Genomic DNA, 17,171 nt, shown 5'->3' with positions numbered 1-17,171 from the left:
CTAAATCTTCTGTCAAAACTCATGCTTTGTAGGTCTTAAAATGTCCTTTGTGCAGAGGGTGTTGCACAGAAAAATTGGTCGTAACCTTTCAAAGGAATTCTGTCATGACACGTAAGAGTTAGGGAGCTATAAATAGATGACTATCACAGAAAGATTGACTCTTTGTGATGTATTTATTTTTTCTTTTGAAATCAAACGAAATGTGAGGATGGCCTGACATCCAGGTATTCCATAGGAAAGCAACCTGAAAATGGAAGGAATGACTCCATTTCTAACAAGAGGCATTATTCCCTTATATTGTAAAATCCACACAAGGACAATACCTTTGTGTTGCAAAATAATGTGCAAGCTTTCAAGTTCCCCAGAACTCTCCATCAGGTTAGATGGCCAAAAAAATTGCAGGCAGCAGAAGAGAGAGGAAGAGAAGACGAAGGCTGTTGATAAAGTCATCAGTTTCTATCTTTACTTCTTGTGTGGATTGGGAAAATTCCACCATAAACTTTTTACTGTAAAGCTACAGGACCTCGAGAACTTTGATTCTCATTCTAAAATATAGAAGGGGCTGCTCTGTATTAACTGATTGACAGCTAATTAAATTCATTGACAGCCTTTGCTGTTACTTCCAAGAGGGAAACCAACCAATGACTGGATATATTACTGCTAGGTATTCTGTACAAATGAAATTAATTGCTTACACAATAGCAGTTCTTCCAAAATTATAGGAACCATATTTTAATGAGCTGTAACTAATGATAAAAGTGCTCTTTAGAATGACAAGAACCATTAGATACTTTGCATGTTTTATTATTCCTAACTACACAAGTAAACTCACCCCATAAAATATCATGACATTATTATTTCCACAACACATACCTGGAGCCAAGCACATACAGACATCATGTTCCACCACAAGATTTTTCGTTGTTGCATATTTCTTGCTTTATTCAGTATGTGATTGACAGCTCTTTTTTTTTAATAAAATTTTTATTGATTTTCCAACATAAAATAAACACAATACACTTCACAATACACCAACAAACAAAAAAACATATAAACACGTATAATTTCATAACCTCCTTTTCTTAAGCTTGTTTTGCCGACTTCCCCATGCCTCCCTTTTCTGCATCCCTATTTTAAAATTTTCTCAGCAACCTCTCACTTCATTAGCATATTTGTTCGCTTTCTTTGATCTTACCTCTCTTACCCAATCATTTACAGCTGTAATTCTATTTTTTCCAATACCCTTGACATTTTAACACTCATTAATTTTATAACAATTCTTAAGATAATCTTTGTACTTCTTCCAGTCTTCTTCCACCGTCTCTTTTCCTTGGTCACGGATTCTGCCAGTCATCTCAGCCAGTCCCATGTAGTCAATGTGATTGACAGCCCTTGACATTTCTTCAGATAAGGAAATATTTTAGTGTTTACCTGTGATACATTTTCTTATGATTCAGGCATTAATAATAATCAAATACAATTCAGAAGAAATGCATGTAGCAGCTGGAAAGCACAGATATAAACTAAACATAGCTTCGCTTAGTAGCGATTTGACGTCGACTGTCTCCCACACCCTCTGTATAAACCACAAAGTGAGCTATGTACACTGTGGCTGAAGTAATAAAGAACCTTCTCTACACATTACAATGCAAACCCAGGTAATAAAATTTTGCATCTAGAAAGGGAAAGGAACATGTATTCAAAAATTAGGGGGCATCTTATACACGGATATATCTCCACCCATTTTCTTAAATCTGAGTCCCCCCCCAAAAGAGGGTGTCTTACACATGAGGGCGTCTTATAGATGGAAAAATATGGTATGTCTCTAGGATGTCCCAATAAGGGTTTTATATTGTTATGCTGATTAGCTCTAGATATGTGTAATTAGCATTTAAGCAATTTTAACAGAGCAATCCAAATCCCCTTTGTGTCAGGTTGAGGGTAGGGGTGGATTGGACAGAAGTATCCCTATTCCAGCTTCCTGCTGACTTCTGTCTGCAGAGTGACACCAGTGTTACTCCACCAGCACCAAACTTCACATTCTGCCCAAAGAAGTTGTTGCTGGGCAGAAGCGCTGCCAGTAGGATTCCCCACTAGTGACAGCCTATGAAAAGCCCTGAAAGGGGGCATTCCAGGGAGGGAGGGGAGGATGAGTCATAGCATTGGACCTGATCTGGACCAGACAGCTGCATCATCTCTGGGCTAGTGCACTGATTTGCGCAGCAGGGCCACAGATGCTGCTCCATTAAGCCCTGCCAGGCAGCAGGGATAGTTAGGGATGCAGCCTAAAACAGTCAACCCTCCTCTGTAGGACCCATATGCTCATACAACCTCTGTGGTCTGCATGGCACATAGCCAGAGCTAGCTCAAGACAATGGTTAGGAAATCCTTTCCAAACCTTCTACCTGGGATGGTTGCCTTCCTTTGTCTTAAGGTGGGGCTTGACTTGATCGAAGCACATTGTTAAATAGTGGTAATAGCAGTAGTAGCACAGCTGACTGCAGAACCATGCATCTCAAAGACCCTTAGCACAAGACTTGTCTTTCCAATTGTAGAAAATTCTGCTTCAAAGATAACAATCTGCTTCAGGTATTGAACCTAAGGCACAGCAGGCCAATTAACATATGGTGTCTGGAATGAGACCAAGATCAATGAATGGGAGCAACATGGAGACTTGTCCCTTGGAAACACAGGCAAGTTGGTCCACTCAGATACAAAGTTACTGAATATATACACAATTTCAATAAATTTAGCATGCTGTATGACTAATTCTCAGTGATATCCTTTCCTTGGAACTAGGCATCATGCATTTTTTTAAAGTAATGGAAATACCCTTTGGGAGGGCCAGATGCCTGATCCAGTTTCTTATTTGCAACACCCAATCCATAATCCCTCATAAAGCCAATGGCTAGAACAACATGTATTGCTGCAGCTCAGCTTGCTAAGTAACAAAGGTTTCCCACTTAAGTTTCCAATATTGTTAATGACAAAAGGGGCAAGAAAAAAACAGGGTGTCTGCAAAATGAACATTAATCTGCGCAAGCTTCTAAGCAATGTGCTCATGGAGAGGCGTGTGAAAGTGCTGATCTCTAGCTGGCAGCTAGTGACACCTTACTTGTTTCAAACTAAACCTTCTCCTTTTACTACTTGTGGACAGAATGGATTTTCCCGGCAGCACAGGAAACCAGCAGCGTCAGCTGGGGAAACCGGTGCCCCCAGCAGGATAGCCTTTCCACAATTATCAGATAAAATAAGGGTTTTGTGTGTATGTGTGTCCAGTTCTGAGTTTTACGTTTGCTCACCTGTGCTCTTGAGAGTGCAGTGGAAGTAGGAAGCAATTTTCTAGGATCAATATCTGTGGGTAGGGCAGGTGAGTGCATGGAACCTTCCCTTCTATCCCTGGTTGAAGACTGCAGCAACAATGGGAAGCAATTCCAGGTTGCTAGGTCATACCCAGGGGAACTGGAATCTAGCCAGAAATAATTTCCCCTCTCCTTTAGAGAAAATGTAAGGAATGAGTGCCAGTAAGCAGAATTTGATTTTCAAAGTGAGTGGTGATGTTCCTTGAGTCTGCACTCTCTGGTCTGAGCATGCTAATTCTCCTAAGTTGTGGTATTGATTGTGGTTCCTCAATGGAGAGGGCAAGCTCTCAAGTGTATTATTATTACCTCAAGCAATCCAGGGCTAAATTGGAATAGGCTTGCTATGTTGAATATGACATATTCTGAGTTTATTTCAGATATCTGACCACAGGTGGGATCTACCTATGGGAGTCAGTGCAGAGTGCCAGGGCACAACACCTAACTCTAGTAAGCAGGGATGGAAAGTCACAAATAGTACTTGCACCTCGTCGTAATGTGCCATTGAGTTTACTTGATTAGAAGCTTGCACAGTATTTCATATCAAATTGAAATGTCCAATCTTGTATCCAGATACAAAGCACATTTAATCAGGACCTATGAAGCAGAGTTAAACTGCAATAAATGAGTAGAAATTGCCAGGGGCTACAGTAGCTTCATTCGGTAGTTTTTTAAAAAAAAATGTTCAAAATCAGAATATTTGGTAAAATTCACACCTGTACATCTGCAGAGATAGGCACAACCATCTCTTTCCCATTGACAATGATGGAATAAAAAGACCTGAATGGCCTATTTTAGCTCTGACACTGGACAACTTTATAATTGCATCACATGTAGCTAAGGAACTCTGTCCGGGCATCGGACAGAATCCACACCCCTGGATCCCTTTAACAGGATACCCTTACTGAGGAGGTGCAGACAGAGGCTCCAACCTCCCCTCCATCTAAACAAAGGCTTACCCAATGCCTAACCACCACCCAGGGTCGTGGGTTTTAGCCCCATGTTGGGTGAAAGATTCCTGCAGTTCAGGGGGTTCAAATAGTTGGTCCTTGTGGTCCCTTCCAACTCTACAATTACATGATTCCAAGGGACAGCCCTTATTATAGAGTGATTAGTATGTTTCCAAGAAAATTATAAGAAAGCCATTCTAATGAAAGAGAAGATGGTAGGAATGAGAAAACTGTTAACCACCAGTTCTTCAAATGTTTCCATCTGGTATGCGACAGCTAAAGAGTGGGATGCAGGATTTTACAAATGATAAAAGTTCCTATAGGAGCTTGCAATGTCAGTTTTGACCATGTTAACAACAATTTTGCATGGATTACTTAGTTCAAGTAGGCCCAGGCACCTGAATGACATCCATGGAAAGGTTAAGATAGTCTTCACATATAGGGGACAGACAAGTCAATGTCCAGCAGAGAAATTAAACTACTGAGAAGCATACATTGAAGGACATTCCCTATTTCAATTTTCCCCAAACTGCAGACTTATCCTTTACCCTTTCACAAGTTCAGGGGGGTCCAGAGAGAATTCAGTTCCTTCTTCACACAGGGGTGGAAACCACATGCAGCTTCTTCCTCCCTCCCTCCTTCCTTCGTCCCTTTCATTTTGCTGAGACAGAAGCTTAGTTCCCACTGAGGTGATAAAGTGGAGTTTGGGCTGTACTGCTGAATACTCTCTTGGGCAATTAGTTCCTAAGTAATTCCTAATTAGGTTCCTGGGTAATTAGGAAAAAGAGTTGTGGGAATCACAGGCTGCATTTCATTTAGTTTAACATTGTTCAAGTACTTTCTAGAGCTAGGAGATGCTGCACACTGATATTGCGTGTGACTGAAGGAAGACAGACACCCTTTCAGAGAAATGCAAAAGGGCAATAAAAAAGGAAACTTGCATGATAACTGAATCAATATTATACTATTTCCTCAATGTTCCTGAATGCTAAATTACAGGAATTACAATGAAAATTTCACCTCTGTTTACTTTCTAATCTCAGCAAACACTGTACCCGTTTTGACCACTCCTCCTCACCTTCCATCTCCTCCCCTATGGTAGCATGAATAGCACCAATGGACATTATATAAAGGATGGCTATAGAGGGACCTCTGTCCTTCCCTCTTAGCCACCATGGGGCTAAGGCTTACCAGCCTTTTGACACTATGGCTGGCCATCTGCTATGCAACTGAAGTTAGAAAAGGTAAGACTTTTAAAGGAGATACTGTGGGATTGTCCAGTAGGGAAGCCTGGGGAACACTCACTGGCTGGTGCAATGTGCAACAAGTAAAATATTTAAATTGCTTGGCTAATCAATAAGGTTTTTGAGTATATGAAAAGTAGTCTGTATGACTACTTTTGCATGATGAACACTGGGTGCTTTTGCTCTCTGCTTATAATATATAATATTCTGGATGATGTGAACTAATTTGCTGGCAGAGTTAAGGCATAGGTGATTCTGCCTCAGGGAATTTGTGGTAGGAGGGGAAAGATGTTGTACACTAGCCTATACCAGCCTGGTATCCTCCAGATGTTCTGGGGTTGAACTCCCATCACCTCCAGCCAGCACATCTGTGGAGGACCACAGGCTGGAGTAATTTTTGCCTTAGTTTATCTTGACAGCTCTTTCAGCACTATAATACTGATTTGCCATTATAGTTCATAGATCATAGAGCAGAGAACTGTAGAAGGGACCCTGAGGTCCAATGCCCTGCAATGCAGGTAACTCAGCTTAGCATCCATGGCAGATGACCACTCAACCTTTGCTTAAAAGCCTCCAATGAAGGAGAGTCCACCACCTGAGGAGGTCTGTTGCTTTCATCTGTTAGTTAGACAATCAAGGCCCAGCTTCAGGTGCTCAACTGGGCTTTGCAACAGCAGATCCTTATGGATTCGAAGAATCCACAGGTTTTGCACAGAGAGAATAAATACCAAAGACCTGAGGATGGTGTAGAACTTTATTTGGAAATGGAAGCTAAATGGCCCCATCATTTATGGATATAAAGTTGAGTCAGCTGGCATATGTGGTAGAGGAACTTATTTTATTTTTTAATTAAAAGTAGGAGATTCTGTGTGACTGGAAGAACCTTTACTAGAAGTGCTTTGGCTGTTTTGCATTACCTAAGCTATCCTGATGGATAAATAAACGGTAACCAGAGAAATCATGTAATTGTTGCATTAGTGTGCAGCACTTCACCTGTGTCCCAAGGTGCCTATGTTTCACAGCTTTATGGCAAAGATCTTGCTGTAGCAGCAAGCCCAATAATATGTGTGTGCCTTTTTCAGAGCATAAGTGTACATATTGCTTGATATGTTGTATTGGTAACTATGAAAAAATGAAATACCAACATTGTAGTAGAACGTTTAATCCTGGTTGTTGACCCCTTTCCCTTCAGAAGCTCTTTGGATTTTATGGCTTGTTTTTATTTAATTATGTGTCATTTTTCTGCTTTATTGTTCCATGATTGCACTCAGTGGTTGCTTTGTCCTCATTTTTCAGGAAGAACTTCTAGCCATGGCCACTATGTCTGCAGTACTTGGGGGAACAACCACTTCAAAACTTTTGACGGAGATTTCTACCAGTTTCCTGGTGTCTGTGAATACAACTTTGTGTCTGACTGCCGTGAATCTTACCAGGAGTTCTCTGTCCATATCCAGCGTGAACTGAATGAGCAAGGGCACCCTGACATTCAATATGTCCTTATCACAATTAAGGATGTTGCAATCTACCTCACTCACAAGATGGTGGTGGTGGATGGGCAAATGTAAGTTCTTCCCATATTATTATGCTTCTAAGGCTTCCAGTGTTTAGCCACAGTTCTTTCACAAAAAGCTCATAATATAAATTGTGGCAACAACTTCCCACCACTCAAAATAAACCTGAGGGAAATGCATTGTGTAGAAAGTCAGGGCATATATCTTAAGGAGTACTGCCACTGAAATCTTGCCTTTTCGAAGGGAGCCTGGAGTTTTTCAGGTGAAACATCTGAGGAAATTTCAAGGAAGTAAAAAAAGGTAGTGTTTTTTAATAAGACCAAGTGACATTTCTACAACATCTCCAGAAGTGTCAAGGGAAGCCAAACTAATTTTGATAGCTTTTCAGTGAGATTTTGCACATTCCTTGAATTCAGCCTCCAACTCCCAATGACATAATTACCTACAAATTTTATTAAATGAGCAGGGGACCATTAAGATTGTGAGCAATTTCCCCAGCACTGCTGCTAATGTGCAGTATTTTACAGTCCGGTTTTGAAATGTAACTGAAAAGGCTGCCAGAGACAACCACCAGTAGGAATTATTCTTTAAGCAAGGTACAAAAATGGAAAATCAATACTTATACTATGAATTTCATTTTATAATGCGCACAGACTTGACATCCAGGATTGTTAAAAGACTGATTATTTTCATGGCTATCTCTGGCATCTTTCACCTCTTTAGTTATACTTCACATACAGTGATCTCCTTTAACAAAAAGACATCCAGAACAAGGCATTGACTGTTATGTTTCCTGGCTTCCCTAAGTCTCACTGTACACACTGACCACATGCCCAGTTACAGTGATGGTCTACTACTACCATATACCTATCCCTATTTATGCTGGAGATGAAGGAGGAAGCTCAGAGAGACACAACAGCAGCTCTCCTAGCTATGCGAACACCATGTGAGAATGACACTTTTAGCCTGCTGGTGGGCTAGTTCAATTTGGCCTTTATGAACTTTCATTGTTTTGCCAAACCTATCATAGCTGAGATGGATCATGGTTTTTCTTCTTAAGGTAGTACCGGTAATTTGTAGTCAGAAGGACATTCCACATCAGATTATTGTGTTTGAAATCCATGCCAAATGTTAGGTAATTGGCTTAAGGAAACATTATTCTTCCCCACAGTGAATGTTAATATTTTCCTTTTCCTGTAATGTGAACTGTCCCAATATTCTTAGGTTGACTAACATTTTACTCTGCAACAAAGGCTCTGAAATGAGTAAAACCACTTATGCAGTAATATCCTGCTTTGGAAATATAACTCTTGTGTAGCAAGAACTTAGTCTAAAGGGCACTTCAGTTAAAATCAAGAGGTGTGTTGGGGTGGAGGTGGTCAATCTATCAAGTATTGATTTCTGCATAATCCCATACATTGTAAAGGGAGTTTAGAGGCACACAAGCCCTGTCCCATATTAAGGGAATCGTCTACGTAATACTGCTACACCTGTCCCACCCTACTCTGGATACATACGACCTGTACAGACTGTGATCCACAAAGTCTACACCTGCACATAAGCTCACCAGACATTGGTAGGAGACGTCATGCCAGCAGAGTCAAGGACAAACCAAGGTCAGGCACAGGGAACCAATTTGACTTCAAAAATGATCCAAGGACAGCATCAGCAGGGACCAGTAATACAGGAAACATAATTTAAGGTAGGGTAATTCACAGGGACTTTCTAGCTACTGGGAGTCTCAAGCAAATGGGTGGTGTAACCTTAGCTTGTGGCATCTCAGGCCACATGGAAACCTAGCTACAGGTGGTTAAGATTGTTCCAAGAGCCCTTTGTCTTGAGGAGTACCCTTAGTCATAAGGAAACTTTTACCTTGGAGTCACATTGCAACTCTGGGCCTTCAGTTGCACACTTTGTCATTTACCCATCAGTGGAAAGGCCTGCATCTCAGTGGCTAAACCTATGCTTTGCATGCAGAAAGTCCCAAATTCAATACTCATTACCTGGAGGTAGGGCTTAGAGAGACTCCTGACTGAAACCCTACAGAGCCACTGCCTGTCATTGTAAACAACACTGAGCTTGAAAGACCCATTGTCTGACTTTGGACAGCTTCCTATGTTTCTAAGATCTTCAGCCAAGGCTTGAGTCTTTAGGAACCTGTATTAATAAGCACTAGTGACACTGTAAAATCTAAAGCACAGGATGACTAGGAAATTCCCAGTGGAAACATTTAAATAATAAATAAATAAAATATTTAAAATAAGCACCCTCTTATACTGGCAAGTAAAATTTGACCATCCATTTTCTTAGATGAATGCTGAAACTTGAATGCAGAAACAGAGATAAACCTCACAGATTTTAACAGGCCATGAATAAGATTCTGCTTATTTCTGTGCATTCGTGTTCATTTTAGATTGGAAGTTGGGGAGCATACTGGGATGGTATAGGGGCTGTAAAATAGATCTGAGAAATTCTGCAAAGGTGTGCTTTCTCATCTAATGCTGGATCTGTTGCTTGCAATGGAATCTAATAAAAACTCTGTATGACTTTCTTTCCTATAGTGCAAGGACTCCGTACTATCATTCTGGTATTCTGATTGAGAAGAATGATATGTATACCAAACTCTATGCCAGAGTGGGCCTAGTTTTGATATGGAACAGAGAAGCTGCTTTGATGGTATGTGTGGTCTTCAGCTTCTATTTTGATACTTTGGTATAGGTTTTATGGTTCATGCCCAGCTCACTCAAGTGACCTATTTCTGCCCTATGTCCCTGTCTTGTGATTAAGAGCACCCAACAGAACCCTCTTGTCTGCAAGGGAAAGTAGAGAACCATTCTTGGTGGCTGCTCTACAATTCCTCTGGAATTCAATGCTAGTCCTGCTTAGATTAAGCCCATTGACATTAATGGACATGACTAACTTAGGTTTATTAATGTGAGCAGGGCTTAGTTGAATACAATCCTCTGGGAAGAATTCAGTGTAGCACTAAGAAGAACATTCTGTCGGTGCAAGCAGTTCAGTTTACTAGACAGAATGATCTCCCGATGCTCTGTTGTGGATTTTCCTCCAACCCCTGCAAGCCAATTTGGGGAAGCATGGCAGTGAGTGGGCTAGGAGAGGAGCCAAAAGCCCTATTCTGCTAGCAGAAGTCCTTCCACTGGCTTCCAGTAGCAGAACTCATTAGTTGAACCTGGCCCTTCCTTTTTGGCCTCTTTTTTTCTAAAGCAGTTGTCTTGCTTGTCACCTTAGAATCCCAAATCAAACTCCTGGCAACTCTGGTTAAAGGATCTCCTGTGGCAGGAAAGGAAAAATCATACACTTGAGACACTGGACCACCAATGTCAGTCAGAGCAGCCATACTGGGCTCAGTATCCCAATGGTCTGACTCAACATAAGGCAACTTTACATATTTATTTGCTACAATAGCTGATATGTTCCTTCGGGTTTTCCTTTTTCAATTTAGATTGAACTGGACACCAAGTTTAACAACGGTACTTGTGGTCTTTGTGGGGATTACAACGGCCAGCAGGTTTACAATGAATTTCTCTCCAATGGTAAGTTGGACAACATTATAGAGAAATGATTATTATAATGAGTTACATAATATGAGGAGTTTAAATGCACAGGTGAGAACAAAGCAATGGTTTCTTTGCTGGGTGGTTAGAAAAGTACAGAGAGATTAAAATGCATACTATTTCTAAAAGCTTGGTCCACAAATGTGGAATGAATTCTGTGGGTGTCATCCAACTATGTTATACTCACTGAAATCAAGGAAATTATGTAACATGTTCATTTATTTCAGAAGGTCTGCTCTGCCTATGATTGATGTTGGTTGGACATCACCCTAAATTAACAAAAGCAGATTTGGAGACGGTCCAAAACACTATTTAACCTGGTGTTTGTTTGTCAGATCAGGGTGGCTTAAGAGCAGCATATTCTCCTAGGAAACATGTGAATGTTTAAATGATTGATGGAGTTCACTGTACAGATTGTGAAAACACAACACCTTTCTATAAATCCAAATTTAAGCCCAGAAATTCATGAATTCTGCTATAAGCATAGGTTTAAAATGTAGAAAACATTCAAAAAGTAGCGTGTTTCAATTATTCTTTGAATGTATGAGCAAAAAAGTGTTTAATTTAAAACTTTAATGGGTATAAGTAATCTATAGTAAGTGAGCAGTACCATCTGGTGTGAAATTATGCCTCTAAGCTCTGGTTGTGACACTGAGAGGAAAACAAAGATGCTGTTTGTTCTGGTTAATGGAAATAATAGAACATGCTGCTCACTCTATCTCACAGGTCTGAGCTACAATCCAATCACATTTGGAAACCTACAGAAGATTAATAAACCCAACACAGTATGTGAAGACCCTGATGAGACACAACCTATTGAATCTTGCAACCGACATGTAAGTCTTGAAAACTGTGTTAAACGGTACATACCAGGAATAGAGATACCCATCTCTGTTAGAGAAATAGCAAGTGTGTACTAAGGTGTGCAATCACTTTATGATGCTCCCAGTTCTTGCTCTGAATCATAAGATAGAGGAAAGAAGAATAAGAATGGATTATCCTGTACAAACATAGACTATTGTGAAAAGCCTGGACCTTCTTCCTTGTGTTATGTAGCGCCACTTTGGAAACTGAGCTTGGGAGGCCTGTTAAACCGTACTTTCCTCTATTCCTAGCGTGAGGAGTGTGAGAAGCTGCTGACTGCTCCGGCTTTTGCTGATTGTCAGTCCCGCCTGAATCTGGAACAGTATATCCAAGCCTGCATGCAGGACAGATGTGCTTGCCAGCATACAGAGGACTCCTTCTGCCTTTGCAGCACCATCTCAGAGTTTTCCCGCCAGTGTTCCCACGCTGGTGGCAATCCTCAAAACTGGAGGACATCACAACTGTGTCGTAAGTGATTAACTGGGTTCATCTAAGATGCAGCCAGGAGCGTTTAACAGGGGAGGGTGAAATCTCTCTTTAAATTCATGTAACTCAGAATGGTCTTGAAAGGTCCCCATCCTTAAGGTTAATTTCCAAACAGCAGTCTTGGGTTCCAATCCTGTTTTCTCATAGTAGCCAAGGAAAGCTTTCCCACTGATTTTGGTGGAAAGTTTCTGAATAATTGTTTTCATGCTGGAGAGGCAAGAAGAACAGAGAACAAGAAACTTAGGAAATTGTGTATTTAAATCCAACTGAAACTAATTAGGATTATGGTTTTAGCTGCCTGGATTCTTTCTTTTGATTGAACTCTAATTTCATGTCAATGTATGCATATAGTCAGTGCTATTTCTTTCATTATTTTAGCTAAGTCATGTCCTGGAAACATGATCTACCTGGAAAGTGGCTCACCCTGTATGGACACCTGTTCACACATGGGGATCAGCAAATTGTGTGAAGAACACTACATGGATGGCTGCTTTTGCCCTGAAGGTAACAATTTATGTGTGGCCTAGTGGATACAACAATGGGCTTAGAAATGGGAAACCCAAGTTCAGATGTGCAGCCTTGGATTGTCATGAACTATGAACATCTTTTTGTTTTGTTTTGCAGGCACAGTATATGATGATATCACTGGGAAAGGCTGTGTGGCCACGAGCCAGTGTTACTGCAAACTTCGCGGGAAATTATTTTCCCCTGGTAAAAACATCACCAATGACTGTGAAAGCTGGTAAGCCTGCCTGTGCCCTCTGAGAGTAATTATAGCTTTTTATTTCAGAGTTGTCACTTAAAGGATTCTTGTAGGGATGTGAATGTCTGGGCAAACACCTTGTACCGTCACAGGCTTTCATATCTAATACACAGTATCATTTTATGCTAAAACATAGATGACTTGTTTTAGCAAGCCCCGGTGAAAAATTGCCCAGCATTACCAATTATGTACCCATCTGATATTGTTATAGATCCTAAATCTCTAATTGTAAAAACAGCAGCAGCAGCAGCAGCAACAACAACAACATTCTTGGGGTAGAGAAAAGGGGATCGCTGCTGCCACTTTGCAATGTATCATCAGCATCTTTATGGTTTGCTGAATCTGGAATGTTTTGAAAAAGAAGAGGTTATAAGATCCAAAAGTGTTATGGACTCATTTCCAAATTGACCTGCTGTAATGGCTCCACTGCTGTGGTGCAGGTACTTCTAGTATAATTTCTGTATGTCCAGATCCCGCTTTTGATTTCTTGTCTGTCTTCACAGCACCTGCCAATCAGGGAGATGGATATGCCAGGATTTACCCTGTCCCAGTAAATGTGCAGTGGAGGGAGGGTCTCACATTACTACCTTTGATGGAAAGAAGTACACCTTCCATGGTGACTGCTACTATGTGCTGAGCAAGGTACGTGCACCAGACTCTTCTACTCTGGTCGAAGGAATTATGCCACAGTGGGGTAGGGTAACCTTCCTATAGAGTGCAGGTGAATGAGAAAGGGCTAGCCCTCCTGCCTTGGATGCAGTGTGTTTGTAGGTGGCCACACCTGCTTTTGTCTGGTTTACACGGCCTTGGCTGAAAATCATTTTCCACTCTTGCCTGTGTCTTTGTATTGCAATACAGCTGAATCTAAGATAGGGCTAAAATGGGGATTGGGAATGCAAAAAAGGAATTGGAAAGGAATGGGGAATGGCAATTTGAGGTTAGATGTCAAATATTTCCCAGAAGGAGGGCTTATAACCTCCCTGAAAGAAAAAGGGGAAAGGAAAAGAAAGGCCTGTGACCTGGAATGTGACATCCTTAAGGTCAATGATTTATTGCACTTTTTGTCTGAACGGGTAATTTCAGCCTATCTGTGAAAGGAATCATTTCATATCAGCAAAAGTTGACCACTTTGATTGTATTTGTTCTTCTGTAATTGCAGAGCATACAGAATGACTCACATGCCCTCTTGGGAGAACTAGGCCCATGCGGTTCTACTGACAAGCAGACATGCCTAAAGACGGTGGTTCTGTTAATAGACGAGAAGAAAAACGTAAGTTTAGGGTAATGATGGTATGGCTCTGTGCTAGTTCACCAAGAATATGATACCAAATGAAGGTTTTCTTCATAATTCAAAGATCTAGCCAGTCAACAATATTCTAAGATTCCCAACCCTCCCCTTCCATTGACATCTTATTCTATTTGTATTCTGTTCATACTTCTTGCTGAGCTTCATGGGGTCTGTGTGTGGAATTATGTACATGATGGGGGGGGGGATTATGTAATATGTAATTTTACCACTCCAAGAGGTTCTGGTTCACATTTAAACTTCTGAACATTGATCCATGTGTCTGAATTACATTGAACAATAAACCAAACATAGAAATCCTCATTTCATTTTTTATATTTTATATACTTTGCTTATCTCGTTTGTGTTTTTACATCCTCTTTAAATCCATGCCCACATTTCCATGACTTTCAGGTTCTATTTATTTTGTCATATCTTCCTTTTACATATTTCATACTTAATATGTTTGTAAAATATACCCTATAAACATTTTAAAAGCTACCATTGGCCAAAAATCCTTGCCAAAGATTTGATAAGAGATTTTTCAGCATTATTTCCTCATAGAATCATAGAGTTGGAATAGACCACAAGGGCCATCGAGTCCAACCCCCTGCCAAGCAGGAAACAGAACTCATGTCACAGTTCTGCGCTGTACACTCATGACTACTTAGCTGCCAATTGCCAAAGAGTATGCAGACTTTACAGCAGGGATGGGTGCTACCTGTGACCCACCAAATGTCAACGGACTCCTGTTCTCAGTGGCAAAGGATGATGGGAGCTGCAGTCCAGGAACATTTGGAGAGCCACAGGTTCCCTGCCCCCTGCTCTGCAGATTTAATCTGATCCTGTTTAGCTTTCTTCAGTTTAGGAAGCCATTGAATGTGTAATTCTATGAAATACTTCTTAGCAAATAAGTTCCGGCATCTGAAAATGGAAAGAGATTGTCTGGAGTCACTGACCCCCAGCCCCAGCCTCAAGACACACACAAGGGTGTGTGATCCAAGCAAACTCCAAAAGGGTTCCTTTCTCCACCAGGTCCCAAAACCATAAGTAGCTGGCATCTGCCCTCCAAACCTGATTTGTCAATCTGGTCAGCTGGAAAATAAATAAGAACCTACTTTGTTTCTAAGCAACTGGCTGTGGCTACATTAAGAACCAGGGAGGGTTATGGGCACTGAGATAATTCAGAATTGGTAAGGAGTGGATGCCGGGCTTACAAATCTCTCCCTGGCCCTGGTTTGTGAACATGGTATGCATCCAAATGCCCACTATGATCTGCCTGCTTCCTGCCAGAGCTGGATGCAACCCCCCTCCCCATGATCTACTTTGGGGGAAGAGTGAAGTAGGCTGAGGCACATTGCCTGACTGAGTACCCAGGTGCAGGATTGCAGCCACTGTGCAGCTGCAAACTGGCAAAAACTGAAAATGTATGAATACAAATACAATCACTTTTAAAATTGGAGATTTTAATACCGTACTTTCTTGAAAGAACAAAGCTGAAAACAACATAATTAGGAACTGCTGATAAAAGAAAACAATGCTTTGATTCTTCTTATCTAATTTATGGATGATTTGGAAATGTGACGGTTAATAAGCAACCAGAATAATCTAAGTCAGATAAATTCCATCATAATTAATCCATATATTCTGGAAGTTATAGTATGTTTTGCAACGTTCCCTCAGAGGTTCATGCCTATGGAAACTGCCTTCCAGTCCAAGAAATGAGTGTTTTGTGGTGCAAGGTGCTCTCCAATAGGGAATTTGCACAACATTGTGCATAAGTGTGTATGAAGGGGCATTCATGTGTGTGTGTGCACATACATGTTCCATTGATTAGTTCTTTGGGTTGCTTAAGCTCTTAACCAACTTCCTGTTGTCAAATATAAGAAAACTGTCAATGTTCAAAATTTCCAGGGTGGGTTCCTTCTGGGCATTACAATCGTTATTATTAATGTTCATTTAACATGACCCCCAGGTCCCTTCCAACTCTAAAATGATATGATTCTATTACATTCCTCACCCTTTAAGACCCTGAGGTCACACTAACGTAGGCTGTTTCTCTCTTCACACAGGTCGTAGTTTTCAGATCAGATGGTACCGTATTACTGAATGAAATAGAAATTCATTTGCCTCATGTAACAGGTGAGGAAAGGAACCCTCAACTTCCACCCCACCCCACCCACGGCCTAAATTGATGGTTCTACAAATCCTTAGATGTTATGGAGCATGATTAAATGAAATGCAAAATAAAATATGCTGGAAAGGAGGGTGAGAAAATGTACTCCTTGGTTTATTTGGCAGGGAATGATCCAAATGATTGCTTGTCCTTGTCTGGGGACTCTTCCCTGTTCCTTCCCCTTTTCATATCTGCCCCCCTCCCCGCCACTTTCCTCTTCTCTTCATTAAGAAACCATTCTAGGCCAACACCTAACCTTTCTTGCTCTCCTGGCTGGTTATTCAGCCAATGGCAATCTTCTTCATAACAGCAAAGGTATCTGATATGGGAATCTGGTATAATACACAATGGATACTGTTTTTGCCCCTCTGATTTGGTGAGTGCATTACAATAAGCAGGTGATAACTTGGCCTTCCTTTTGTTTTTCAGCCAGCTTCACAGTTTTCCAGCCGTCTTCAAACTACATTATTGTGCAGGCGACCTTAGGCCTCAGGCTGGAGATCCAGCTGGTTCCAGTTATGCAGCTCTTTGTCATTGTGGACCAGACTGCCCAGGCAACTCTCCAAGGCAAGTCTGAACTGCAGGGAAGAGGATTCCGCCAATAGTAACACTAACAAGGGGGTGTTTTTTTTAAAATTAAAGATACACGGGGTCAAATACCTACCTGCAAAAAACAACAACTTGTTTAGTCTTTTTTTTTATTTATTAAGACATTTTTATCTCCACAAATTGTCTCAAGGCAATAAATTGTAAATCATGACACACACATAATACATTATATGCTAGACTAATTCCGCAGGCATGCTATTTGAACTAAAAAGAGCTGGGGCGGAGAACAGCACAGTTGTCAAAAGGCATTCAATTATGCTGGGGTATATATACACATATGCACAATGTTCATGCTGATTGGAAGTGATGTGCTTATTGGATGTGTGGAAATTTATCACTAGAGAATCTT

At 40.9% G+C, this 17,171-nt stretch overlaps 1 protein-coding gene across 1 annotated transcript in view; it reads left to right on the top strand.

The window, feature by feature from the left end:
* The first annotated feature begins 5,419 nt into the window (after positions 1-5,419).
* LOC114599440 (mucin-2) overlaps positions 5,420-17,171 on the top strand; it is a 63,529-nt gene continuing 51,777 nt past the window's right edge. The window contains exons 1-12 of the mRNA XM_077926514.1: positions 5,420-5,553; positions 6,850-7,114; positions 9,626-9,740; positions 10,528-10,618; positions 11,366-11,475; positions 11,755-11,971; positions 12,368-12,493; positions 12,614-12,731; positions 13,256-13,394; positions 13,912-14,022; positions 16,110-16,179; positions 16,643-16,780. Coding sequence (XP_077782640.1) covers positions 5,484-5,553; positions 6,850-7,114; positions 9,626-9,740; positions 10,528-10,618; positions 11,366-11,475; positions 11,755-11,971; positions 12,368-12,493; positions 12,614-12,731; positions 13,256-13,394; positions 13,912-14,022; positions 16,110-16,179; positions 16,643-16,780 — 1,570 coding nt within the window. The 5' untranslated portion in view covers positions 5,420-5,483. The remainder of the gene's footprint in view (positions 5,554-6,849; positions 7,115-9,625; positions 9,741-10,527; positions 10,619-11,365; positions 11,476-11,754; positions 11,972-12,367; positions 12,494-12,613; positions 12,732-13,255; positions 13,395-13,911; positions 14,023-16,109; positions 16,180-16,642; positions 16,781-17,171) is intronic.

Source organism: Podarcis muralis, chromosome 1 (assembly GCF_964188315.1).
Source record: "Podarcis muralis chromosome 1, rPodMur119.hap1.1, whole genome shotgun sequence".
NCBI lineage: Eukaryota > Metazoa > Chordata > Lepidosauria > Squamata > Lacertidae > Podarcis > Podarcis muralis.
Note: the sequence above shows the minus strand (reverse complement) of the source record. Positions and strands in the feature narration are given on the sequence as shown.